This window comes from Gastrolobium bilobum, unplaced genomic scaffold, assembly GCF_033153095.1.
Source record: "Gastrolobium bilobum isolate Gb01-03AN ecotype WA unplaced genomic scaffold, APGP_CSIRO_Gbil_v1 utg2122, whole genome shotgun sequence".
NCBI lineage: Eukaryota > Viridiplantae > Streptophyta > Magnoliopsida > Fabales > Fabaceae > Gastrolobium > Gastrolobium bilobum.
The window spans coordinates 666,947-694,572 of record NW_026897715.1 but is presented as its reverse complement, the minus strand read 5'-3'; the positions used below and the strand labels follow the sequence as shown (position 1 = coordinate 694,572).

Sequence of the window (27,626 nt, the reverse complement as noted above, 5' to 3'; positions counted from 1 at the left end):
ACATGATCATACCATATTTTTTTAATATAAAAAGATTCACTCCTATTATAAAAATAAAAGAGAGAAAATATAAGTGAAACATACTCATCCCCCCTCCCCTTCAGCACACATAAAAAACAGAACTCTATTTACAACTGTTCTCTAATCATACACAATTATTCATGTAAGGATGCATCACTACAAAAAAGTTAAATAGCTATGTCATTAATTATATATAGCTTGAAACGTTTTAATACCTATTATCTATACAAAATTTTATTTTATAAATATATATTTTATACTATTAAATTTATTTTAATAGATTTTTTTTAATAATATATATATATATATATATGGGGAGGGTTCTTTTGACTCCAGAGTAAGACTTTTAAGTCTTACTCCAAATCCCAGCCGTTGATGGACGGAAATCAACGGTTGTCATTAATAGTATAATTAATAATTAATTAATTAATATAACTTCCTAAATTATAACCGTTGGATGGACGAAAATCAACGGTTAGGATGGAGAGTAAGACTTACTCTTGAGTCAAATGATCTCTCTCCTATATATATATATATATATTCTTATCGAAATCAGACATTTATCATTTTTTTTTTGTCTATATGAATAGCTCATTGCTCATACCATATAATAATCATAAAAATTCCTGTTTAATAGTTGAAATTCTACATGTAGATACACACTATGTATCTAGGAATTAGTATCATAAAATATATTAAATTTGCATTGCTTTTTCTTCAAGCCTTATCCATGAGATGTGAACTTAACTTTAATTTAGTCTTTTCCATTTCATGGAGAACTGTGAACTCTTCTTTTATTCTTTTCCATTTTATGAAAAACTATAGTGAACATTAATTTATTTCTCTATGTCACTATTTTTTATGGTGTGAGTATATCTTAGGGAGAGAAGGACATATCAATCTAATCCAATTCCCGTTTACAAGGAAATGTTGGTACGGTGGCAACTGGCAACTGTTCTGTTGATGAGCGCTTGGGCAGTACGCATCTTGAACCCAGAAATTTTCTTCTACGCAGCGTCGCAAAAACAGAATATTCACAGCATAAGGCATAACTTAAGCGCTTTCATATTAAGTGCCGCCCAAGAAAAGATTAGAATTAAAAAATACGTTTTAAAAATTATAATAATTAGAAATCTTTTTTGAAAAAAAAATTAAAAAATTATTTCAAAACTTTAAAAAATAATCATAAATAATAATTTTGAAAGGAGGAGAACTAACTTGCACTAATTTAAGTGTAACAAGTCTTATGCATTAAGTAACGTATAAATTGAAATCACTATGTGAAGGTAAGAGTTACATTAATGTATCTCATTTTTTAAGTACTTACGTGGCAAGATAAGCATACGCGTTAAAGAGATTTATTAATAAAAATAAAATAAAATAAATAAAGATTCGTCTTTTTTAAGTTTGATCACACTTACGCCTCTCCAGCTCATTCACGCCTTTCACGTTGTGAGAAATGGGGGGTTTTGTTGGTATAATTAAGGAAAAAATGAGAGAAAAAGATAAATAAAAAAGAAAAGCGGGTGAAAAAAAATATAAAAATGTGAATCTTACAACTTTGTGAGAATGAAATGACACAAGTTGTGTCATCTAAAAGTAGAAATAATTGTCCTTCTAATTAATTTTAGAAAATCGTAAGAATTTTCCCGGAAAATCCACAGAGCAAATAGAATAAAATGACAAATTAAAGTTGCTAATTCGAAAAGTGTGTGAAATGGACAACATATAAAATCACCTGTAACTGTTGGAAAGGAACAAGTGAGGTGATAACAAGTCTCTCTATCTTCTCTTCTCTTTCTTTCTTTCAAGTAACAGCAAGTCTTCTTCTTCTTTGCATTCTGCATTTTCGTTGTTTCAGCTTTGAAACGAAGTGAGTGAGAGTGAGAGTCTGTGGTGGAAGTGGAAGATGTCGACGATACCGAAAGAGCCTGAGCATGTGATGAAGATGAGAGGAGGTTCGGTGCTCGGAAAGAAGACCATTCTGAAAAGCGACCATTTCCCGGGTTGTCAGAACAAGCGTTTATCTCCTCAGATCGAAGGCGCTCCCAATTATCGACAGGTCTTGCACATTTCTCTCTTCTTCTATTTCCTTTTCTTCCTCTCTTCATTTCTCTTAATGGTTACTTTTGCTAGGCCGATTCATTACATGTTCATGGTGTTGCCATTCCAACAATTGATGGAATCCGAAACGTTCTCGAGCACATTGGCGCGCAATCACAAGGGAAGAGAGCACAAGTTCTTTGGATTAGCCTTCGTGAGGAACCGGTATATTATTGTTTTGCTACTCATTAACCTGTTTTTACCTTTTAAGTAGAAGGAGTTAGGATTTTCAAAGTATTGTTAGTTAAACTCAATCACATTTTTTTACCTAATATTGTTTCAACTTCTATTCTAACTTTGATGATTAATGCTCTTATAACGTTCTCCGCTGTTGCATCTCTCTAACTTTTCATTCTCGTCCTTTTTTGAAATCAGCTTGTGTACATTAATGGCCGCCCCTTTGTTTTGCGTGATGTGGAGAGGCCGTTCTCCAACCTTGAGTATACGGTATGATATTATTGACTAATTTGTCAAATTTTTATGCACTTATTTATGAGGCATGTCTAGGTTCTATGCTGGCTGTCTACCTAATGGAACACTCACCATTGGGGGAGTAACTTGTTTCAGTTGAATTGAGTGCATCACTTTTTTAACTCAGACTATTTTGTGGTCTAACTTTTGTGACATTGTGTACTTAATCAGGGAATTAATAGGGAAAGGGTTGAACAAATGGAAGCTCGTCTGAAAGAAGACATCCTGATGGAAGCAGGAAGGTATTTCTGCGGCTCCGTTCTGTATTTGCCTCAACTCTCAAATTTGTCCCATGGAATTTCATGGTTCTTTACTTTTTACTTTATTTGCATATTTTGACATAACAGATATGGGAATAAGATCCTTGTGACTGATGAACTGCCAGATGGTCAGATGGTGGACCAATGGGAACCGGTCTCATGTAAGTCAGTGAAGACACCACTAGAGGTATGGGTGAAACTTGTTTACATTGGGAGTATGACACTACTCAATCAGTTTTTTGATAGAAATGCTTCAAAGTTGTTTTATTTGCTGTAGGTGTATGAGGAATTGCAAGTGGAGGGATACCTTGTTGATTATGAACGTGTTCCTATAACTGATGAAAAATCACCAAAGGAACTGGATTTTGATATTTTGGTCAGTTCTTTGTATTAAATGTTCTGTTTTTTTTTTTTTTTTTTGGAATAAATGCTTCTGAACGGATTTTGTTTGCAAGAAAATTATGATTGTTCCTGCTTTGTTTTCACTCTATTTGTTATACTCTACCACTTTTGGTATCACTATATGGACAAATATTCTTTTGGTACAATCAAGGGGTTGGGTGATGTAATTTCCTTCTTTATTGCCTTGTCATTAAGCTGCTGATGAACAATGCTTAATTGTCTAGGGTCTTTTATTTGGTACAATAGTTATTAAGAAAACTGGTATTCACTTATTTAGTTTCCAGCCAATGAAGTCATGTATCTTATCAGTTCATCATCTTTGATTTCAGGTTCATAAAATTTCTCAAGCTGATGTAAATACAGAGATAATTTTTAATTGTCAAATGGGGCGTGGACGAACTACAACTGGAATGGTCATTGCAACTTTGGTCTACCTCAACCGAATTGGGGCCTCTGGTACTCCTTTTATTTATTTATTTATTCAACTTTTTTGATTTTATTGTTTGTTTTCTTTCATTCACGTCGTTGTTCATCCAAGAAATTTTAGTATAAGATTGTGATTTCTTGCATCTTCAGCATCTGATTTTAAGCTATTTATTTTTCTGTTTAAAGAAAAAAGAAAGGAACTCTATTATTCTTTAAGATGCACTACGCTGTTACACCAATACCAGAGCATATGAATATTCATTCCATCATTTGGTAAACATGAAATGTCTATAGAATTTTCGTAAGTGTGGCAATTTTTTTTTACCAAGTCAACATAAGGAAAATGGCTACATCCTATCTGTACTTGCTAGCATCTACCTTGGTTATGATGTAAGCTATGAGTTTAATGGAAGGGGAGCTGGTTAATTAATATTATAGAAGAGGAGCTGATTATTTCACTAGCTTCTTGAAAAAGAGAATAAATATTTATGGAAATACAGCTCTTTAGTTATCTCCGAAGGTTGCATTTTTGTTCATATCATTGCTAGGTTACAGGGCTTCTGTCCAGCTAGTGATCATGGGGATGTCGTGCATGTGGTGGGTATGCATGTACAAATGAGTCTAACATATGACATGAGAGCACTGACCTATTATGAGAGTGAGAGAAGTTCAACGCATCTATTGGATTGAGAGCTAATGGCCTGAATTATAATAGTAGGTCATCATTGTTTGTTTCCAATCCTTGCCATCCATACTTAATCCAATGACCGTGATGAGTTTCTTTCTGCTCTTACAATAAATCATTATTTTCTTTGGATATTTATGCATGCATAAGACTTTAGTTCCCTGAATATATTGAATAACCCTTGTTTAAAATTATTGCGAGGACCATTTCTTGGAAAGAAAATTGAAATGATGCCTAGCATGATTAAATTTATTCTTACTCCTTTGTCATTTAGTTTAAATCATAAGGTTACCAGTGGAATTGCTATTTACAAAATATTGTATTTATGTTATTACATGATAGGGATTCCAAGAAGCAATTCAATTGGTAGAATTTCTCAATGTATGACCAATGTTGCTGACCATTTGCCTAACTCAGAGGAGGCAATTCGCAGGGGAGAATATGCAGCAATAAGAAGCTTAATTCGGGTGTTAGAGGTATTGGCATTAAATTTGATGTTTCTTTTATAAGATGGAAAATATGTTCTTGCTGTCCTAATTTAGCTGACATGCTTCAGGGAGGCGTTGAGGGGAAAAGACAAGTTGACAAGGTCATTGACAAGTGTTCTTCAATGCAGGTATCTGTTTCTAATGATTAACTTCTAAGTTGTTTGTTTGTTTTGCTTCTTTGATGTTTTAAATTTCTTTCCTTGTATCTTGTGGGTTAAATTTTCTTATTTTTGTTGAGATATATAGTCCCACATTGGTTGTATGTGCAACTAATGTGGAGTTTATAAGGCCTTGGGCACTCCCATCCTTAGAGCTAGCTTTTGGGGTGGTGTATCCCAAGGTTCTTTACATGGTATCAGAGCCTCGTCGTCCCTCACTTTCTCTTGTGGAGTTTCTTAGCACAGGTAGGCTGGGCCTGTTGTATTGTCCACTCTTTGGCGTGTTGAGATATATAGTCCCACATTGGTTGTATGTGCAACTAATGTGGAGTTTATAAGGCCTTGGGCACTCTCATCCTTAGAGCTAGCTTTTGGGTGGTGTATCCCAAGGTTCTTTACAATTTTGTCCAAAAATGCCATATTTAATCCTTGTCTTGCTTGGATTTCAGAACCTGCGTGAAGCAATTGCCACCTATCGCAATAGCATTTTGCGACAACCAGATGAGATGAAAAGGGAGGCATCCCTTTCCTTTTTTGTGGAGTACTTGGAGAGATACTACTTTTTAATATGTTTTGCTGTGTACATTCATTCAGAAAGGGCTGTACTCCATTCTAGTAATGCTGGTCACATTAGTTTTGCTGACTGGATGAGAGCAAGGCCTGAACTTTACAGCATTATGCGGAGGTTAAAATTTTAATTATTGGGTGAAGTCTTTGAATTTTAATTTTAATTAATTTCTCTTCATTAGGTCTATGTAGTATGAACCTATATCTATGAGTCAAACTGGTTTGACTGTTGAATTGTTTCGGCCGAGTATATATAACAGTGAAAAGTTTCTATTCATAAATGTTAGTGAACTTGCTTCTACTTTCAGGCATAATCTTCCTTATATGGTCTGAGGTCCTGATTGTCTGGGTACCTCTGTACCTGTATTAAAGAAATCCTTGGGTTTATTGCTTTTAGGTTCTAAATTAATTAATCAATTAGGTCTTCAGTTTACAATCAAGTTTTATATATGTGCTAGTGCCTAGTTGGGTTGTAAGATTGGTATTAATTTTAGGTAGTGATTGTCTCTGTTTGAATTATGATGATGCTTAGGAAAGTAGAAAAGCTTCTTGTGTGTCTCCAAGACAGATTCTTTAAGGCATCCAATGTTAAGTTGGTTCTAATTATAAATAAAGAACAACACAAAGCTGATTTTATTATTGATTATTACATTATGCTTTGATTCCTTTTTACCTTTTTACCTTGTAAAACGTGTCTCTTTTGTCTTGTCCTTATTGTGGTTTACATCAGTTATCTGGAAAGAGGCACCAAAGACTTGACTCCATTTGAGATATCGATTATGCTTACAGTTTACAATGATTTTCTTAGTTAATTTTAACCAGAAGCTGTAAGATATCTTTGTTATCTAATATTCACCCTTGGTGTTACTAAATAATTTTCATCATCATATAACCAATTGGATTTCTGATTGTAATCTGATTCGTTAACTTGCTTGTTCTTATGTCTATAAACCTTTGGCATGAATGGTAACAATTGGCATTGCAGGTTGCTCAGGAGAGATCCAATGGGTGCACTTGGATGTTCAAGTTCAAAACCATCTCTAAAGAAGATAGCTGAATCAACTGATGACCGCCCTTCTGAGATGGGTGTGGTTGCTGCCTTGAGAAATGGCGAGGTTCTTGGTAGTCAAACAGTTCTAAAAAGTGATCACTGTCCTGGATGTCAAAACCCCAGTTTACTTGAGAGAGTGGATGGTGCTCCTAATTTTCGAAAAGTTCCTGGATTTCCTGTTTATGGGGTGGCAAATCCAACCATTGATGGTATCCGATCTGTCATTCGCAGGATTGGTAGCTCTAAAGGTGGATGCCCTATACTTTGGCATAATATGAGAGAAGAGCCTGTTATTTACATCAATGGGAAGCCATTTGTTCTTCGTGAAGTTGAAAGACCGTACAAAAACATGCTGGAGTACACGGTAATCATTACATATTTGACATATCTTTTCAATAAATTTTAAGGAAGGGGGGTTGCATAGTAGATGTTGTTGTCAGAAAAAATTCCTTCTGGTTTGTAATCCACTAGATCAAATACCACCGATTGGCTTTCCCAATTTTTCTTGAAGTCTGTCAATAGAATGTCTACATAGCAATTTAGTTGTAATTGGTAGCAGGAACCATCCTCCAATAAGAAAGTAGTAGTCTAATTAGGAAACAGTGTATCTAGAAGCAGCGAGACAGGCAAGGAGATCTTTTGTGTTCTGGTACTTTTGTTGTTCTTTCTAGAAAATATGATTATGTCATTATATATTTATAGTAGTGTGTTCAAGGGTAGCTAGGGGAAACCTGCTTTACTCTGAGGTATAATATTACATGAGTTTAAGTATTAAAGCCACAAAACTCATAATCTATGGCTTTGATATGTGATTTTAAGTTCATGTTTCAAATTCAAAGTTTGAAACATGAACTTCATAGCCCAGTTTCAATTATGGAGACATATATGTATGTATATATGTTTGTGTGCGTGTATATATGTATATATTGGGTCGAATACTGTAAAGGATCAACTTTCTTAAAATTTTAAGCTGTTAAGTGGAGACCCAAGAGTATTTTTATGTCCAACAAATATTATTTGACTCGTTAAAGTCAGTGCAAATTAGCTGGGGTAAGCACCTATACTTTGTTTGGATCAGGTCGGGGGATGTGTTAATATGTACATGGTCATACCAATGCTGAAGTAGATATAGCATGAGGCTTATCTAATATGTAGAAATTTAGATGTCATTAGATGCCTCTTTGAATTTCATGTTAATTTGGAAATTTGTCCCCAATTTTTGGTGAATTGGAAATTGTAATTTGTTGTTTTAGGGTATTGGACGTGAAAGAGTGGAGAAAATGGAAGCTCGATTAAAGGAAGATATCCTACGGGAAGCTAAACACTATGACAGTGCCATAATGGTTATCCATGAAACAGATGATGGACATATATTTGATGCTTGGGAGCATGTTAGCTCTGACGTGATTCAAACTCCACTTGAAGTTTTTAAAAACCTGGAAGCTGATGGGTTTCCCATTAAATATGCACGTGTACCCATCACTGATGGAAAAGCTCCTAAACGTTCTGACTTCAATACTTTGGCTGTTAATATTGCTTCTGCTACAAAGGATACTGCTTTTGTTTTCAATTGTCAGGTAATTTCTTAAATGTTTATCTCTTATGCTGTATTCTTTATGAACATGTTCATTTTGTGTTTATCTATTGATTCTTGTCTTTTTTTTCATTTTCATTTCTTACTGCTAATATCTCATTGACATAACAGATGGGTAGGGGCAGGACAACCACTGGTACTGTCATAGCTTGCCTTGTGAAACTTCGAATTGATTATGGTAGGCCCATTAAAATACTGGGTGATGTGACCCGTGAAGAATCAGATGGTGGTTTTTCAAGTGGAGATGAAGCCACGGGTTATGTCACTGTGTTAACCTCCAATACTTCGCAAATTGAGACAGATGAGAAACAAAATCGTGTTTTTGGTATAAACGACATCCTCTTGTTATGGAAGATAACGACATTATTTGATAATGGTGTTGAATGCCGAGAGGCCTTAGATGCTATTATTGATAGATGTTCTGCACTTCAAAACATTCGTCAAGCAGTCCTGCAATATAGAAAAGTATTCAATCAACAGCATGTTGAGCCTAGGGTTAGGAGGGTGGCATTAAACCGTGGTGCTGAATACTTGGAGCGGTACTTCCGTCTAATTGCTTTTGCAGCATATCTTGGAAGCGAAGCATTTGATGGGTTTTGTGGACAAGGAGAATCCAAAATGACATTTAAGGTTTGGTTGCATCAGAGGCCAGAGGTGCAGGCTATGAAACGGAGCATCAGATTAAGACCAGGGCGATTTTTTACTATCCCTGTAAATACTTTTCTACTTGAATTATTATTTTCCCTCAATTTGATGTAGGATTGCTTTAATAATGATTAATTTAAATTGTAGGAAGAGTTGAGAGAGCCACAAGAGTCTCAGCATGGAGATGCAGTGATGGAGGCTATTGTCAAGGCCAGAAACGGTTCTGTTTTGGGGAAAGGCTCCATACTGAAAATGTATTTCTTTCCTGGTCAGAGAACTTCCAGTCACATACAAATACATGGTGCACCTCATGTTTACAAGGTATTATTACTTATGTAAGTACTGCTAAATGTAACGCGCCATTGTAAAACTGGTTCATTAACATTGGGTATGATGTTAAGCGTAGTTATAATCACATTGGTTGAATTAAAAACACGGATAAACTTTTTTCTTTTAAAACATAGTTCATTTCCATTTAAACAAAACCGTATTTAAAATAACCAACACCATAATTATAACCAAGTAATATTGCGGAATAACTAAAACACGCTTAGACATATCATACTAGTCCTAAGAGATACCACTATGAGGTTCCCAAAGGTCTCACACTCTAATTTCTCATTTTTTTGGAAACTAGGCTCCTCGCTGGCTTACTCGCTCTAGCGAGCATTTCATAAGTGCTCGCTCAAGCGAGCATGTCAGCGAACCCTGCACTTCTTTTCCTCGCTACTCAGCTCGCTCTAGCGAGTAGTGCAGCGAAAAATTGGACATTCAGGTATTGTAGAGGCAGTAGCTAATGCCTCAGACCCCTGCCTCTCGCTTGTCCAAGCGAGCAGCCCTCTGTTTCGCTCAGCTATCTCGCTCACCAGCTTGCTCTAGCGAGCAAATGGGCGAGAGCTCCCCTGCATCACGTTTTGCCACTGTCAAGGGTCTAAATGGCTCGCTGGACCTCTCGCTCTAGCGAGGTGGCCAGCGAGCAACCCAAAAATTGCACAGGGCTTGTTTGTTTCTGCACAAACCAAAGGGGCACTTCCCCCACTCTTTTGTACCTAATTGACACATGAAATGGCACCCCTACAAACTAGGATGCTCTTATATCCACAATATTCACATCAACTTAGGACTCTTTAATACCTTTTTAACTTAATCAACAAGACACTATCTCGTTCTTACATATTTCATGCACATTATCATTACGACACAAAGTAATAATCACCAAACATGCAAATAGGCATCCATGCCCTTCCACCATATAAGCATAAGGTCAAATGTTACACAAGGTTCAATATTCAAATACATAATTATGGAACTTAGCTACAAAACAGTGTGATCATATCTTTGACTCCCTCCAACAACAAGAGATGCCAAGGGAAATGAGCATAGGCTAAGTCCATCAAAATACGTCATAATATATCAAAAGATAACAATGTCCATCAAATATAGATCCTATACATGTTCCTCTATCATATACATACGATATCCCCAAAATGCATTATGCACAAATGTAGTATACTATGGCCTCCTGTCAATCGATGCTCCAACATCATCTGTACCTGAAAGGGGCCAGTATAACGTGGGGTGAGATATACATATACATCTCAGTAAACTAAAGGTCCTTGTGGATTTCTCCACCCCCAAAGTTCACTTTAGGCATACCAGCATGACATTATGACAATAAAGCATATAAACATATATCACATGTAATGTGTGCAAAATGAATCTACTGGCCAGAGATCTACAATGTAAGCATTACGCAAGGAAATAACCTTCTTGCAACATACCATGCATAAGGAAACAACCTTCTTGTGTGGAACACAAAACAACATACATAAAATGCTAAATCTCACAATTCATGCAATTACGCATACCACATAAACCACAATCCACTCGGGACTTGGTGGAACAACAAAGGGATAAAACCCAAGGTCCGAAAGCTTACCTTGTAACGTTTCCAACCAAATGCCTTCTTCTAAAGCAGAACAATTCCAACTACAAGGAACTCGAGGAATGTCCACAACAAAACCCACCCAAACCAACACCTACACTTGACCTCAATCAAGCTCCAACATCCAAATCCATGGAATCCACTGGTGTTTGACCTCCTAGCTCTTGTCCAAATGATACAAGCCTAAGGATCAATTGAACACAATCAATCCCACAATATCAATAGAATTACACTACATAGGCATGCCAATTTTTCTAAAATGTGGAAGGTGACCAAATGGTTTTCCAAATTCATTTTTCACCAATTTAAATATCATCCCTACTACACATCCATTACCACACATCCATGGTCCAACATGCCACAACATGGCCAATCTACTCGCATTGCCATTAAAACCCAAACTTTGCATTTCTATTTAAAACACAGAGATTAGGGGTACTTACCACAAATCAACCTGCAATGCCTCAAGGAAGGTATTTCAACTCCCAAAGATACAATGCAAAGCTCCAAGCTCCAAGGGAAGCCTCAAATTTGTGGCCCTCACAAGTCAAAATCTCCCAACCCAAGCCTCCACAATGGTATATGGGTTATGTTTCCCTAACCAAACTAAACAACTTTGCCTTTAGTTCCACTTGAATCCATGAAGAAACCAAGAAGCTAGGTTTTGAGGGTTCTTAAATGCTCAAAAATAGAGTTTGCTTCGAGTTGGTGAAGATGGGAGTGGGTTTGGTGAGCTGAAATCAAGTCACTTAAGCGTTTTTCCGTGTCCCGCGTTGCTCACTCAGCATGTCGCTCTAGCGAGTAAATTGCCCAACGAGTGGCAGCAAACATGGCCTTCTACACAGAAGCCCATTTCCTCTCACTTAGGCCCACTCACACTCACTTAAGCCCATTTGCTCTCTCTTAAATGGTCTTCCTACATGAATACACACACACCACATTGATTGAACTAAGTGTCACACTTATTTTATCTACAATGTGATAATTAATATTTAATCTAACCTTTATATTAAGCCTCACACTTAATTAATCTGATTATTTATGATTAAATAACTAATCCAATGCAATTAGGCATTTAACAAATTAGGGTTATTATACTAAAGAAACTAACTATCATCAAATGTGTGATGCCAGAGGGTAAGGCTACACATCCAGTGGGGACCTACAGGATCATCCAAGTGTAGGTAGAATTAGCATCTTTAATATGTTTTATGGTGTAAATTTATTTGGAGAAAATTATTGTTTGCGGACCTAGATTGCATATCTGGTCAGTTTGTTATCTTGTAATTGCATACGTAGATTGCCCTATTTTACCATTAGTTGATAATTTACTTTACTATTTAGTCTATTTTGCTTCCACTCATTTTGTTCTTTAGTTCTTTATTTTATTTTTTTATTTTACGCTTTTCATACATTATACACACACAAATATATATATATGGCTTTAATAGCTCTCCTGTTGCTGCAGATCAGAAAATTTGCAGCAACACTTACTTCCACTAGGATCCGGTTTCGTATCTTGGAATTTTATTTTATTTTTAATTTCAGGACCCGGCTCTGTATCTTATGTGAATATATTTGCTGCAAATTTTTCCATCAGCAGTGATAGCAGAAATGACGAACCCTATATATATATATATAAGTAAGAATAAGAAGTCTTATGCTCATTTTTGGTCATTGATCTACTTGTATCCAATTGTTTACATAACTAAAAAATTAAAATCGTTAGATATAGGTGGCATCAATGACCAAGATTGAGAGTGTAATTTACACTGTTGTAAAATGATCTTAACCCATATGTTACAATATTTGTAATATGACTCATTTTAGCAATTAGTTATATTTTCTTAAAAAAAAATAGTAATATATTATGATTCATATTATATGGTATCATACTTTTAATTCAAAAAGATTGTTTCTTATGCAATTATGACATCATAGTTTGACAATTGGGACCCACCAAACTATGCTGATTAAATATATGCAAACTACTAATGACTTTGTTCTTCGTAATGAGTGAAGAGCTTTTTTATGTTATTATGAATGGATATACAATGTGGTATGGTGACTGTGAGAACGTCATTATGCCTAATACTTCATTTTTCAGGTTGATGAATACCCTGTGTATTGTATGGCAACTCCTACCATCTCTGGTGCTAAGGAGATGCTATCCTATTTGGATGCTAAGCCTAAACCTGCCTTCACTGCTCAAAAAGTTATATTGACTGATTTGAGAGAGGAAGCAATTGTTTATATCAATTGTACTCCCTTTGTGCTGAGGGAATTAAACAAACCAGTTGATACACTCAAGCACGTGGGAATCACTGGTCCTGTGGTGAGTCATCTTGTACAATATTTGTCAACATATCACAAAATTCTTTATGTTGCACAACTCATGGTAACTACAATCCAGGTGGAACACATGGAAGCACGGCTGAAAGAAGATATACTAGCTGAGATTAGACAGTCTGGTGGGCGAATGCTATTACACCGTGAAGAATATAACCCTTCAACAAATCAGTCTAGTGTGGTTGGATACTGGGAAAACCTTCGGGCAGATGATGTGAAGACACCTGCGGAAGTTTATTCTGCTCTGAAAAATGATGGATATGATATTATCTATCGGAGGATACCCTTAACAAGAGAGAGAGATGCTTTGGCCTCTGACGTTGATGCAATACAGTACTGTCAAGATGAGTAAGTGTCCCTACTTGGCAGTATATGTATCTTCTAAAGTTTGCTGACATTTTTGTTGTTGCACTGGTTGCATTAATATACTATTTGTGAATAGAATTGTAACCGACCTATTTTTGTTTATAATTTTGGGGGCCTTGCTTTGCCTCCAAAATGCAGTCATGAAATTTTTGTAACGATTTGGCTTATTGGCGTATAGCACTATATGTGTTAATTGCGGTGCAGGCAATAGTCGCATTGTTATTAATATGTTCCCTGTGTGTCTAGAAACTGTAATATCACTATGTTAATTGTTGAGATATATAGTCCCACATTAGTTGTATGTGCAACTAATATGGAATTTATAAGGTCTTGGACACTCCCACCCTTTGAGCTAGCTTTTGGGGTGGTGTATCCCAAGGTTCTTTACATGGTATCAGAGCCTCGCCGCCTCCCACTTTCTCTTGTGGCGTTTCTTAGCACAGGTAGGCTGGGCCTGTTGCATTGTCCACTCTTCAAGCCCAATGGGCTCTCGTGTGAGGAGGCGTGTTGAGATATATAGCCCCGAATTGGTTGTATGTGCAATTAATGTGGAGTTTATAAGGTCTTGGACACTCCCACCCTTTGAGCTAGCTTTTGGGGTGGTGACTTCAAGGTTCTTAAGATTAATCTAAGTTGTTCTTCATTTAAATATAAAAATGTACTTCTAAACTCTTGCTTTTTTGTAGCTCTGCAGGGAGTTACCTTTTTGTATCGCACACAGGTTTTGGTGGAGTCGCATATGCAATGACCATCATCTGTATTAGACTCGGTGCAGGGGCAAACTTCGCATCCAAAGTCCCACAGCTATCATTTGGTCCTCATATATATGCAGTGACTGAAGAGAACTTGCCCCCTCGAGCTTCTAATGAAACAGCACTGAGGATGGGCGACTATCGTGACATTTTGAGCCTTACAAGAGTCCTCGTACATGGTCCCCAAAGCAAAGCAGATGTTGACGTTGTCATTGAAAGGTTATTAGCCAAAGTTTGATCAAAATTTTTACTAACCATATGTTATTTAAGAAAATGTGTTCAACATCAAAGTGGATAAACTAATTAATGTTCTCTATAATGTAGAAATGTATGTTGTTCGAGATATGGTATTCTCCATGTCCTTTCCCTTTTATTGGGTGAAGGGGGGACTTTCACTGGTTCAATTTTACCTTTACAAATGTATCTTGTTTTCACTTTTGTGGTTATGAAATAGCTTTTGCATCATTTAACCATTGGGGATATTTGATCTGGCAACATAGATTAAGATATTAATTATTGGCTTTTTATTAAAGGTACTGAAATTTTCTATTATTTCATTTAGATGTGCAGGCGCAGGGCATATACGGGATGATATTCTTTATTACAATAAAAAATTTGAGAAATTTACTGATGATGATGATGAGGAACGTGCATATCTTATGGACATGGGTATCAAGGCTTTGAGGTAAATTTACCTGCCTCACCGACAGAAATGTTTTCTTGGTACTCACAGAAAATATATCTGGAATATGGAAAATATATCAAGGCTTTGAGGTATCAATAAATTTTTTCTAAAAAAATATCTGGAAAATGGATCATCCCCTTACGGATGCTGATGCCTATATATAGCGTGGGGTGGGGGTCGACTGACTCGGATGCAAGAATTGATATATAGAAAATTATTTTGATCAATCCAACCCGAGAACTAGCTAATTATTATGTACATCTTGCATGCTTTTACTTTAGAATTTTAAAAAAGGGTCTAAAGTTTATTCTTTTAAAGTAAATAACTTACATTCTTTTAATAATTTATAATTATATATTACAAGTAATATATAATTATAATATTAAAGTCTTATTTTTTTTTCACTTTCCATATTAGCAAATAGTGTCTAAAGAGAGAGAGAAAAAATATAACTTTCATATTATAAGTATTTACTATTTGTAGTACGTAGTTGTAAATTGTTAAAAGAATACAAGTTACATCTTTTAAAATGACAAATCATTTTCTCTTTAAAATACTATCTAATCAAACGATAATTTAGATATTTAGTTTCGTTGAAAAGCAAATTATACATTAATTTTAATAAATTACATTTTGATAGTTTGAAATAATGTTACATGATGCAAACTTTTTCAATCTAACAGTGAATTTATAAGAAAATGTTTCTTATAAAAAGTTTCTTATTGGGGTAAAAGATTGACTTTGATTTACACCAGTGTTCACACACCTGGACAGTTGAATCATAACTATCTATCATGTTGATGTTGCGATTGCAACACGTCAATTTTTTTTTTAAAAAAGAAAAAACATTACATGATCTGTGAAATTTGTGAGGTAGTCATTACATAAAAAATTATTCAGTGTGTACGATTGCTTTTGATTTACATCGCTGGGGAGTGTGGCGATTATATTGTTTACACGTAGGACATGTGCTATTTTGTTGTGTAACCATTTCTGTTTTCCCCCCTCCATCTGCAGGCGGTATTTTTTCCTGATCACGTTCAGATCCTATCTCTATTGCACCTCTCCTGTCAATACGGAATTTGCTGCATGGATGGGTGCAAGACCAGAGCTTGGTCATCTATGCAACAATCTAAGAATTGATAAATAATATACAATGCTTATAATCATGTTAATCTACAGTTGCCATTTGCTGTTACAGTTTGTCCACCTATAGCCTCTCTTTCCCGTGCCTGCACAATGCCTTATTTTTGCTCATAATGTCTCGAAATGCAGTACACACTTGGCTACTTTGCAAACTGCTATCTTAGGCAGAGCAGCATCCTGTAATCCGCTTCTGTTTAGCTTGTATGTTTGAGAAGCTGGCTCTGAAGTAAGGCCCGAATGTATAAAAAGGCTCACAGGAGCAATTTCTGATTGCTAAACTAAGAAGTCTAGCGTGTAAGAGAAGATATTGGTGGACAGAAGTGTTCATTGGAGACCCATTTGGCATTATGTTACGCTGCTGAGGGTTATTATATATCTCTTCCAAAGATTGTATTTCTATTTCAGTGGTTGTTTGGGAGGTTAGTAAAAGGGTGAAATGGAGTACTTCATGACAGAGGAGTGGGACGGGGAAGAGTTATCATTCTAGTTGAGGGGAGGATGGTTCCCTGTAAACACAAGTTCCATGAATGTCATTAAGAGCCTTGATTATTTCACTCAAAAGTCTATTTTGTCATTTTTGAAGTTGTTAATTCTCTCTTAGCTTAATATAGTCTATTTGGAATGAGCACGCCGGTTAAAGCCCATTAGCTTAATATTCTAGTCTCGCCGCCAATTATATTTTGCTGTTTATCTCCTGCTCTCCTTCCCACGAACTCTTTCGCATTTCAGTTCTCGTATCGTATCCTGTAAAATGAGTTCATTTTAACTGTAACCTTTTTATTTAATTTTCTGCATAGCTTTTTATTGAAAAGAAAAAAGCTTGTTACAACACATTCTTCCTATATATAGGTAGGATTTTTTTGACACCGGTGTCAAATTTGAAGTTTGACACCTTATCTGAGAATCGTTAGATCAACAACAAAGATTAATGGTGTCACATGCTTACAAATTGGAGTCGTTGATCTTTTTTGATCTAATGGCTCGAAGTGTCAAATTTCAAATTTTGACACTGATATCAAAAGATCTTGCCCTATATATATATATATAGGGTTCCTCATTTCTGCTGTCACTGCTCAGCAAATATATGTACATAAGATACGGAGTCGGATCCTGAAATTAAAAAAAAAAAAAATCAAAATATGAAACCGGATTCTAGTGGCAGGGTGGCAGTAACATGAGAGCTATTAAAGCCATATATATATATATATCATCTCGCATGAACAAAGCATATCTATACTCCCCTGATGTTGTACGTTTTTAAGTGACATAGGACGTACCCATTCCTGCAATGTCCTGCATTCCAGCTAACTATGCTCATTCTGTCGTGGGCAGAATTATGGTCAGCATCAGTCTCCTCAATTTTCCCATAATTCTGATATATGGCAGCCTGTTTTGCTTTGTGAGGCAATCAACAACGTTATGGGTTGAATCCACTTCTTTGGTTTTTGACTTTTTGTTGTGTAATTTGAGTTGATAACGGAAGCTAAATTAGAAGTAGGCAGCTTGGACATTCTTCTAATTGAATTGATTTTTATAATGACTCTTTAACGACTAAAAAGCTGGTGTTAATATACGATGCACCGTTGCTTTAGCCTTTCTCTAGCCAGCTAGAGAAAGAGAAACTGGATTCCAGGCAGAGAACAAGTTTATTTTTTATTTTATTTTTGGTAAATAGAGAACAAATAATAATTATTATCATTATGACGATGATAAAATAAAGTCGTAATTTACAATTTGATTCATTTGAAACGTATTAGCCTTTAATTCACGGTTAGCTTCATCAGACCGATACCTCAAAAGAGAGGGAAACAGCGTACATGATCGACAAAAACAGCGTGCATTTAGGAATAATGATGCGATTTTGGCTTTTAGTGTATTGTAAGCTGCTGAGAATCTTTAGAAACTTATGACCCGGTTTGTGTTGTGTAAGAGATTTTCTGATCCTAATTAAAAAGAGGGGAAAAAAAAGAAGGTTTTGTGCTATTAAGCCATTCCTTGCTCTACCTTGAGGGAAACCACATTGCTTTAATTCTTTTAAATATAATCACAAAAACATCATATGGTGCATGGACAAACCCAACATGCAAACATATGATGCTGCTTTAATTTCCTTTTTTTCTCTTCCCTTGTCGATTGCTTAAACAAAAGGGTCTGCGATGCTTCTTATTTCCATTTATATACAATTCCTTGCCATTTATGAACTATTGGATAGATGGAGAGCATTTCCAAAAGTTCTGACGTCGTTTGTTGTTTATTCACTAGTTTTTTTTTTTTTATAGATAATCTAGTTGAGTAAGCTCTGTCTTGAACTAGTAAACTTCGACTTTAAATAACAACGGGTTTGTTCAACCGCTTGAGAGAAGAATCAAAAGAAGATAGTCGTCCTGGTGTGTTTCAATTTAGAAATGATAATGGCAAGTGAGTTACTTGGATTTCCCATGTTACTGGGTTCAAAGAAGCCATCTTTCCACCGTGACAGGATTCTGTCTTCCTCATTCTCTGGTAGCAGAGTGAACTTGGTGCATTCAAAGAATGCAGAATCTGGTTTTCCTTTAGGAAATTTCTTTAGTGTTACACAGAGATACAAAGCTAAAAGATTTTTCGCTACTTCTACTCTTGCAGACGTTGCAAGTGATTTTATGGTAACTTCACTTTCATTCCGCTTCCTGAATGATGTCTTAGTTTGTATTAATGCCACGATATATCGATTTAGTTTTACCTGATTACTCAAGTATAAAAAGTATTCATGGAAAAGCTACCATAATGAAGATATATTCTTTTTAACCAGGGTTGTTGGTGGACTTATTATATATTGAATATGAATTTACCTAGATAATACTGCATTTCAGGCCCTTCAATCACCAATCCTTGCAGGACCAGAAGCCGACCCAAAAAATGTTGCATCGATCATATTAGGTGGTGGAGCTGGAACTCGTTTATTCCCCCTTACTCAAAGAAGGGCTAAACCTGCTGTAAGCTATTGAATTCACTAGTCTCTCTGTATATATTTTTATGTTCTTCACTTCTTCCAGGTTTAGGCTTAAATTCACTAGTATGCGTGTGTCTTTTTATGTTCTTCATGTCATGCTCAGGTTCCAATTGGAGGATGTTATAGACTGGTGGACATACCAATGAGTAATTGTATTAACAGTGGAATTAATAAAATTTACGTCCTTACACAATTTAATTCTCAGTCTCTCAACCGCCACATTGCTCGAGCATATAATTTTGGAAATGGCATCAACTTTGGGGGTGGTTTTGTTGAGGTACACATTTTCTTTTCTTTTTTTTTTTTTTTTTTTGGGGTCTTCTATAATTATTGTTAATATTTTTTTACCTTTATTTGAGTCATGTCTCAGGCTAGACACGCAGACTAAAAGTTTGTTATGGTAGGTATTGGCAGCAGCTCAAACACCTGGTGAATCAGGAAAGAAATGGTTTCAGGGTACTGCCGATGCTGTAAGACAATTTCTTTGGTTGTTTGAGGTATGCCATTATTCTTTTTCCTGCTCATAAAATTATAGATTAGGCAGAGTAGTTCTTTTGTCCATAAGCAGATAGGATTGACACAGATGCAAGAGTTTAAGATTTGACTGGCAAGGTATTTATGTCATTCTTACATTGACAACACTGATTGAGTAGGATGCTGAGCATAAAAACATAGAGAACATTCTGATATTGTGTGGTGATCAACTCTATCGAATGGATTACATGGAACTAGTGCAGGTTGGTATTAGCTGTTTTGCTCATTCACTTTCACTAGGTGAATATTTCACATGACAACTGATTTATATCTGCAGAAGCACATTAATTCATGTGCTGATATATCGGTATCTTGTCTCCCTGTGGATGGCAGGTATTCTAAGTAAAGTTTCCCCCTAAGACCATATAATTGGCACTTTCAATTGTACACATTCAGTTACTGAAATATTTACATTTTTTTTTTTTTTTTCCTGTAGTCGAGCCTCTGATTTTGGATTAGTGAAGGTTGATGAAAGTGGGCAGATACGCCAGTTCCTGGAAAAACCCAAGGGCGAATTGTTAAGATCTATGGTTGTTACTCTTCCAATTTCCTCTCAACAGATTTGAGTAATATATAATATTTTACAACTTCAGTTGTCAATCTGGAATCACTTGTATCTAATTGAGGTACTTGTTCTCATAGCATGTAGATACGAGTGTTTTTGGGCTATCAGCTCAAGAGGCAAGGAAATTTCCATATATTGCATCAATGGGTATATACGTTTTTAAAATAGACGTTCTGCTAAAACTTCTCAGGTAATTAAGTTTCTTTGTGCAGTTTGTGTTTTCCCTTGCTGGTTCTTATTCCCCCATTTTTAGTAGAAATATCAGTTTTGGATCTATAAAAGTAGTGAAGTAATTGTCTCCCTCCCTCAGTGCAATAATTAATGGGCTATATATTGAATAAATGATGACATTAGGCTCTACCTAACACAAGATTAATATGAATAAATAATTTGTGGTAGATGCTTTAACTAGTGGTTGGCTTGACATCATTTCATGGGTTATATTGTCAAATATAGAAAGCTTAGGATTAACATATGACTGCTTTTTTTCATTTTTCTTTGATGAAAAATTTTCAGGGACTGTTATCCTAATGCAAATGATTTTGGATCCGAGGTCATTCCAATGGCTGCAAAAGATTTTAACGTCCAGGTAATTTGTAAGTGAAAATTACTCTAGTTTTGCTAAGTATTCTGTTGATGTAGTTTTTGATGAATGCATTGAGCTATCATATTTTGTGTTTATGGTAAATAATCAAGGATTCAAGGTTGGCCCTTTAATTTCATCACAGGCATGTCTTTTCAGTGGTTATTGGGAAGATATTGGGACTATAAAATCTTTCTTTGATGCGAACTTGGCTCTTACGGATAAGGTAGGTTTTTTAGTATTTAAAAGTTATAGGTGCCGGTCAGAAAACCAAATCCAATGAGTTTATACAAGCTGCAATTTACTGTTCTTCCATGTTGAAGCCGCCAAAGTTTCAGATGTATGACCAATCAAAGCCTTTATTTACATGTCCTCGGTTCCTACCACCAACTAAAATGGAGGAGTGCCAGGTAGGTACAACTGTATAACTTAGTCCTTATAACTGACCTTTTGTGATTCTAATGGGACCTAATGAGATTGTGCAATCACGTCAATTGTAGGTTATTAATTCTTTGATTTCAGATGGTTGCTTTTTAAGAAAGTGCATAGTTGAACATTCCATTGTGGGAATTCGCTCCCGACTTGATTCTGGAGTGCACCTAAAGGTAACTCTTGTTTTTTTAGGAAAAAATCTACAATACTACAATAGTACGTCAGACAATAATATAAAATATTAAAAAAATTCTCACCTAATATTTTAAGATTTTGAGTTGAAGTAGCGCTTAACATGATATGTATATTCCACCAACAAGAGTATAACATATTAGCTGCTAATATGTTTTCTGAAAATAGAAAAAATAAAATAAATAAATTTAATACTATAACTATTAATAATGTATATGCTTTGGTTTTTTAGAATGGAGATCATTATGAACTACTTCATTGTAATATAAGTTTTTTATTTGGAACAAAGCGTTCTCCTTGTCCATTTTTCTCCTCATAGTTTCCTTCCTTTATTCTGTGTCAAATGTATGGGAACAAGTGTTCTCTGCTCAACTTCTCTTAACCTGAGATGAAGCCAAATTTGTCATGCTTACAATCACTTTACAGGATACCATGATGATGGGTGCTGACTATTACCAAACAGAGCCTGAAATAGCAGCTCTTTTAGCAGCGGGAAATGTTCCAATAGGCATTGGGAAAGATACCAAAATTGTGTAAGAATTCAGAAAAACTGAAAATGCTTTGTCGTAATTTCACATTATACGTGAACAAATTTACATGACTTTGAGGTATCCTAATCTTTGGACTGATACTATTGGCCTTCAATGCATAATGTGTACATAGACAACGTGCACATAAACAAAATTATGGGAACAACCAATTTGCTTTTTCCCTTTATGTTGGAATTGAATGGGAGAAGTTCAAGTTGTATATTAGCAAGTTTAACTTAGACCAAAACAAAAGTTAGCACAATTTATTCTTCTAAAAGTAGAAATACAATAAGAAGGATTCGCATAATATTCTATGTGGAGTTTTATTACCGTTTCTTTCGCTCCTGTTATGTCTTTATAGGCTACACGTGTACATGCTAGTCTATATTATGACTCATATACGAATCTTATATGCAGGAATTGTATAATTGACAAAAACGCAAGAATTGGAAACAATGTAATCATTGCAAACAAAGAAGTAAGTAATAATTTAGTTGTCGAAGTTTTTTACTTTCTCCAGCCTTTTTCATTTTGAAGTTTCCCCCCCAAAAAAAACAGAGGGGGCAAATGGTTTCTCTAATTGGCGATTGAGATGTTAGTTGAGATTTGTGAATAGATGAGAAGATCTGTGTCAAATTAAGATCAGTATATGTAGAACTGTTTACCTATACTTCCACAAGGATAGCATGTTACATGCCTTGTATCTTTGTTAACATACTAAACATACAATTTACTCCTTATATTATACATGTTAAGTAAATTTTTGGATATTGCATGTTTGGATTAGTTTATTTTAAAATAAATAATAATAATCAAAAACTAATTATTTTCCAAAATTTATTGTTTCCAAAATGTTATGGTTAATTGGTCTTTCAATGATTTAAGCGCAACCTTTACCGGACAAACAGTCTGATGGCGATCCAATTGTACGTTTAGTTTTTAGGTTGAGTGTCGAAAGAAATAAAAAAATTATCTTTTATACACATATAAAAGTGTGTGACTTATGTGGGCCCCTGTAAGAAAAAAAGATATGAGCCATACATATTATTATATGTAAAAGATAAATTTATCTCCTAAAATATGAGAAATGATAAATCTTTAATTTTATTTATATTTATAGGTTAATATGATACTTTTGAGACTAATACTTCTTCAACCAGGTTCGTCCTTGGTTAACTAAAATGAGTATTGTGTAATATGATTATTTTTTCGGTAAAAAAATTTTTGGGTCCCGAAAAATATATATTATTCCCATTAATCTTTAAAAAAATTAATTCCGAAGTTTCTAAAAAATTTAAAATGGACCATTTAGTTAGAATTATTGTCTTTCACAAATTCAAAAAAAAATTACATTAATCCCTTAAAATGATTAAAATAAGTTCACTTTAAACTTCATAAGAATTGAACGGCTGGTTTTTATTTTATAAGAGACTAAACGTATTTTTTTTGTTAGGAATAAATGACAATTGTACTTTGGGTGCAGAATGTGCAGGAGGCGGACAGACCCTCCGAGGGGTTTTATATTCGATCAGGAATCACGGTGGTGTTAAAAGACTCTGTAATAAGCAATGGTACAATCATTTAATAAGCAATGGTTATCAAGGGGTGATGGGAAAACAGAGCATCGAAGATATAAACGGAGGGTATATAATATAGTCCAAGCTTCAAACTTTAGCTCTGAATAAGTTTTACTGTCCTGGAATAATGGCTCGAGTATCAATTTTTGAATCTTCCATCATCGAAATCAAGAAAGTTCACATTCATTTGGCGGAACATTTTTTGTTGGCTCATTCAACGTAGGGGGCTACAAAATTGTGCAGACAATTAAATTCTCTTGTAGCTTTATTTTGTATCGCTGTTATGATGAGCCAAGATGGCTAATGAATTAGTTGAGATTATTTGCATAGTTGAATAATATTATTGGAATAAGAGAAGATAACAGTCAGTCGGAAAAAAGAAGCACATATCATATTATGTTCCATTGTTCACGAGTCATAGACTCAGAAGATATAAACTATATATGATCAAGGAGGAAAATGTCAACACACTAGTGATTATCAGCTTACTAGTAGTGACTATCAGTAATCTGAAGCCAAAATTATAAATCAGCTTGGTCGTTGAAAATGATAGTTTATGTACAAGTAAACTTTTGCCAAATTTTTCCATTTAGATATTAGCTAGATCTAGACTAGTTTTTTTTTTTTTTACTAAAAAAGTAGATATTTTTGTAATAATTATAGTAAGTCAACGACGCTTTTGTTCGATTATTTTATTTTGAATACCAAACTTAATTATTTCCCTAAGACGAATAGAATTACTAGGTATCTCCATATGTTTTGGATTCTTTGAAATCGGTTACGGGACTAATCACGAGTTTAGGACGGTCAAATTAAAATTTTATGTCCCTTCCGTTCGATTATATGATAAAGTCAAGAATTGGTTTAGCATTCGAGGAGCATATGATACATGAGTAAACTCTGCAATGTTGGCTGATTAATTGAAGAGACAGGGTTTAAGAAATTGCTTTCTTCATCATTGAACCAACTTGAATATTTTATTTCTAACCACGTTATTTTTCTATGGTAGTACTAACTTATATATGGGAATAGGAAACAAATTTTATTACATATTTGAGTCGAAATGCTTCACTGCTAAGCAAGACTTAACATCTTGCGAGATTGGTGATCTATAACTCTGGTAGTTGAAGGGCTTTCCACGAAGATAATTTCATAGCCATCATGGAAGCTATCCAATCCTTGAGCCATGAGGTGCCAAAAAAGCCCACCCGCACATGGTCCCCCACTACTAGCGCTACTGTATATGGCATTATACAATTTTCTAATGTAATCGTCCCTTTCTTCTACGCTATATCCTAATGACTTTGAAGACTTGCCAAACTCCCCAAGAATAATAGGCTTTCCCAGAACATTTTTGGAGTCTTGAATGTGTGCTTGTACCCATTTGTCAACAAATGCAGCCTGAGCAACTTCGTTTGAGCCTGACAACCTGCATCCATGTATAATTTACCTTATAGCAATCTATTGTTGTGTTTGTTATAAGATTCATAATATCATTAATTAAAAATAAGTAAGTGTACCATTGATCAGGGTAGAGATGAATGGTGGCAAAATCAATTTCGGGAACTTGGTTGTTAGAAATGAAATCAGTACCAACTTGGAATCCAGGATTGAATTTTTTCTTTTCTGGCATTGTTTCACCATAGAACCCTTCGAGTCCTACCTCTAGCAAATGAATGTTATCAATGGATTTGACGTAAGAAGCCATCTCAATCACCCATTCCTGCAAGAGTTAGGATACGGCGTGTATTATCATCTATATATTTTTGAAAATTTGATGACCAAGTTTAGTTTTATGGGATTTATTATCCTCACTATCAATGTCCACATCTCTCCGATAATATTGTTTTTTTTTTTTTTGGCTCTCCCAAAATTGGGTGGCCTATTTCTTCTAGGCATCTTGAATTTAAAGAAGGAACAATATGGGCAATTATGTACTATTTTTGCTGTCAAACTCAAGAAAGAAAGCTACGTACATACATATGCACACACATATATATAAGACTCAAAACAAATATATATAGCAGAGATTATGAGAGAAAAGGACCTGAATAACTTTTCCGGAGTTGTCGTTTAGGGAACGTGGTTCATTAATAAGTTCCCATGCAAAAATGGCTGGATCGTCCTTATATGCCACCCCAGTTATTGTATTTTTTCTGGTCAGCACAGCCTGCAAGATAATTTAAACCGTAAAAAATTATCAACTTTTATATGGGGGCATTGTTGAATAAGAAAAAAAAAATCTAGATATTTTATTGATAATAACAAATTATAGAAACGAAAATAATGAAGAAGGTTTATGATGGCGACTTGCCTTAATTACTGGAACTCTTGTCAAATTATAATTTAAGATCAAACTAGATTTTCGGTTAACATTAAATTATTTAAATTCTTACTCATTTTATTATATCTAAAATTAAGTACCTATATTAAATTACAAGCTCAGTATATCTTAAGCGAAAATTTTATTAATACCCCTAATATTGTTTGCTTTAGAATCAAAAATACCCCTTAAGCTTTTTTTAATCAGTAATATCTCTATGGTATGAGTGTTTAATCAAAAATACCATTTTAGAGAAAAAAAAATACCCCTTCACTTCATAGTGATCTACATCAGATTCAAGCGACGGCAGAAACTCTTATACGTAAACTTAGGTACTCAAAAAAGGTTCGTAGCGTTTGCTAGCGTACTCATGCATGCTTTGCTTATTGCATTGGCTCACCTTAATATGGTTTTTATAGTACTGCTTGACCAAAGGGATTGTAAAGAAGTCGTCTTCGTCGCTAACATACTGGCCATCTTCCTTTGCCCATTCCACATACTGATTTTTACCACCAAAATCTTTCCAGTTGTTCACTAAGCTCAGTATCAGCCGCACACCATATTTTCCAGCTTCGGATATCACAAAATCCAACCCCTACGCCAATAAAGAACCAACGTAACGTGTTAAATATAAACATAGATTATAGATAAGTTAAATATAAAAAAAAAAAAATAACTTTTTCATATATTAATAATACAAAATAATATTATTAAATATTGAAGATGCAATTAATACCCTGAAGACTTTCTCATCATAGATACCGGGAGAAACCTGAAGGGCTCTATAACCTCCATCACTGAAAGCCCAAGTTCTTGCAACACTTAAACCATGTTGGGAAGCTTGTTGTAAAGTGGTAGTGACCTTGGACCTTGTGGATGGGTCAGATGCCGTATACATTAACCAGTAGGCGTTGAATCCATTGAAATAGAAACGCTTCCCATTCAGAATGAAATTCGTGCCACTTCGTTGAACGAAGCCATCATGTTGACGTGATATTCTGCGTGCTGAGTTATTCATATAATCACCCTCCATGCACTTCACATGTTGAACAACAACAACCAAGGCCACCATGAAAGTGGTAAAGACTAGATTTTTTAGACATCCATCCAAGTACACCATATCGCTTAGACCTGAGAACCACACAAATATATCACTACCAAATTCCATCAACGATATGTCGTTTATATATATGTTTTCTTTTTGGGTAAAAAGAGAAAGTGGGAACTTAATTCGATTTTTGCACAAGTAACTAAGCGTATTAGTTTATGAAAATAATATTTTAAACGAATAATTAAAATAGTGACTGTGCTTCCCCAAAAAAAAAGTTACTGTGCCGATTCAATTAAAAGCTACTTATTAATGAGAATATATATGGTACCAATCAGAAGGACCAAAGCCAAAAATAATAAATCAGAAGAGACAAAGGACGAAAGAGCATAAGCTTATGAGAAAGGGAAGAGTTTCTAACTTTCAGGTTCTGTGGAAAATGGTCAACTCTTGTGGAAAATACGAAGCGACACTTACATTACAAGAGCAACCGGAAGGATTTTGTTATACGGTTTACAAAAGTGCGCGCACTGAGACAATAAAATATTGATAAATTAATAATTTTACTAAATAAATACTATAGCGATTAGCGAAGGTTTTCAAACCACATTACAGGAGATTGCAAAATTGCATTCTCAGCATTATTTTGGTACTGCAAGATATTTTGGATGTACATAAGCCTGAAAGGAATAAAATTTGATTGATCTATATAAGTTGTCCTACACTCCTACTTGAATAA

The 27,626-nt window shown here is 35.0% G+C and overlaps 3 protein-coding genes across 3 annotated transcripts; 2 read left to right on the top strand and 1 right to left on the bottom strand.

Moving 5' to 3' along the window:
* Nucleotides 1–1,930: 1,930 nt before the first annotated feature.
* LOC133309484 (uncharacterized) lies at nucleotides 1,931–8,221 on the top strand. The gene is made up of 12 exons (XM_061510266.1): nucleotides 1,931–2,083; nucleotides 2,158–2,289; nucleotides 2,500–2,571; nucleotides 2,767–2,837; nucleotides 2,943–3,042; nucleotides 3,133–3,231; nucleotides 3,587–3,713; nucleotides 4,711–4,844; nucleotides 4,925–4,984; nucleotides 5,464–5,699; nucleotides 6,567–6,996; nucleotides 7,886–8,221. Exons 1-12 carry the CDS (start codon nucleotides 1,931–1,933, stop codon nucleotides 8,219–8,221), a joined length of 1,950 nt encoding a protein of 649 aa, XP_061366250.1.
* Nucleotides 8,149–23,524, top strand: LOC133309461 (glucose-1-phosphate adenylyltransferase large subunit 2, chloroplastic-like). The gene is made up of 18 exons (XM_061510243.1): nucleotides 8,149–8,209; nucleotides 8,338–8,937; nucleotides 9,019–9,192; nucleotides 12,924–13,064; nucleotides 18,964–19,086; nucleotides 19,207–19,380; nucleotides 19,508–19,600; nucleotides 19,757–19,840; nucleotides 19,915–19,970; nucleotides 20,074–20,167; nucleotides 20,280–20,392; nucleotides 20,719–20,791; nucleotides 20,931–21,011; nucleotides 21,109–21,195; nucleotides 21,286–21,390; nucleotides 21,836–21,942; nucleotides 22,357–22,417; nucleotides 23,423–23,524. Exons 2-18 carry the CDS (start codon nucleotides 8,338–8,340, stop codon nucleotides 23,522–23,524), a joined length of 2,268 nt encoding a protein of 755 aa, XP_061366227.1. The 5' UTR covers nucleotides 8,149–8,209.
* A 1,020-nt stretch (nucleotides 23,525–24,544) lies between these two features.
* Nucleotides 24,545–27,007, bottom strand: LOC133309483 (mannan endo-1,4-beta-mannosidase 4-like). Its single transcript, XM_061510265.1, has 5 exons — nucleotides 26,576–27,007; nucleotides 26,240–26,434; nucleotides 25,564–25,686; nucleotides 25,037–25,239; nucleotides 24,545–24,945 (listed from the first exon to the last, which is right to left on the bottom strand). The coding sequence occupies exons 1-5, from the start codon at nucleotides 27,005–27,007 to the stop codon at nucleotides 24,591–24,593; spliced, it is 1,308 nt and encodes a 435-aa protein (XP_061366249.1). The 3' UTR covers nucleotides 24,545–24,590.
* Between the last annotated feature and the right edge of the window lie 619 nt (nucleotides 27,008–27,626).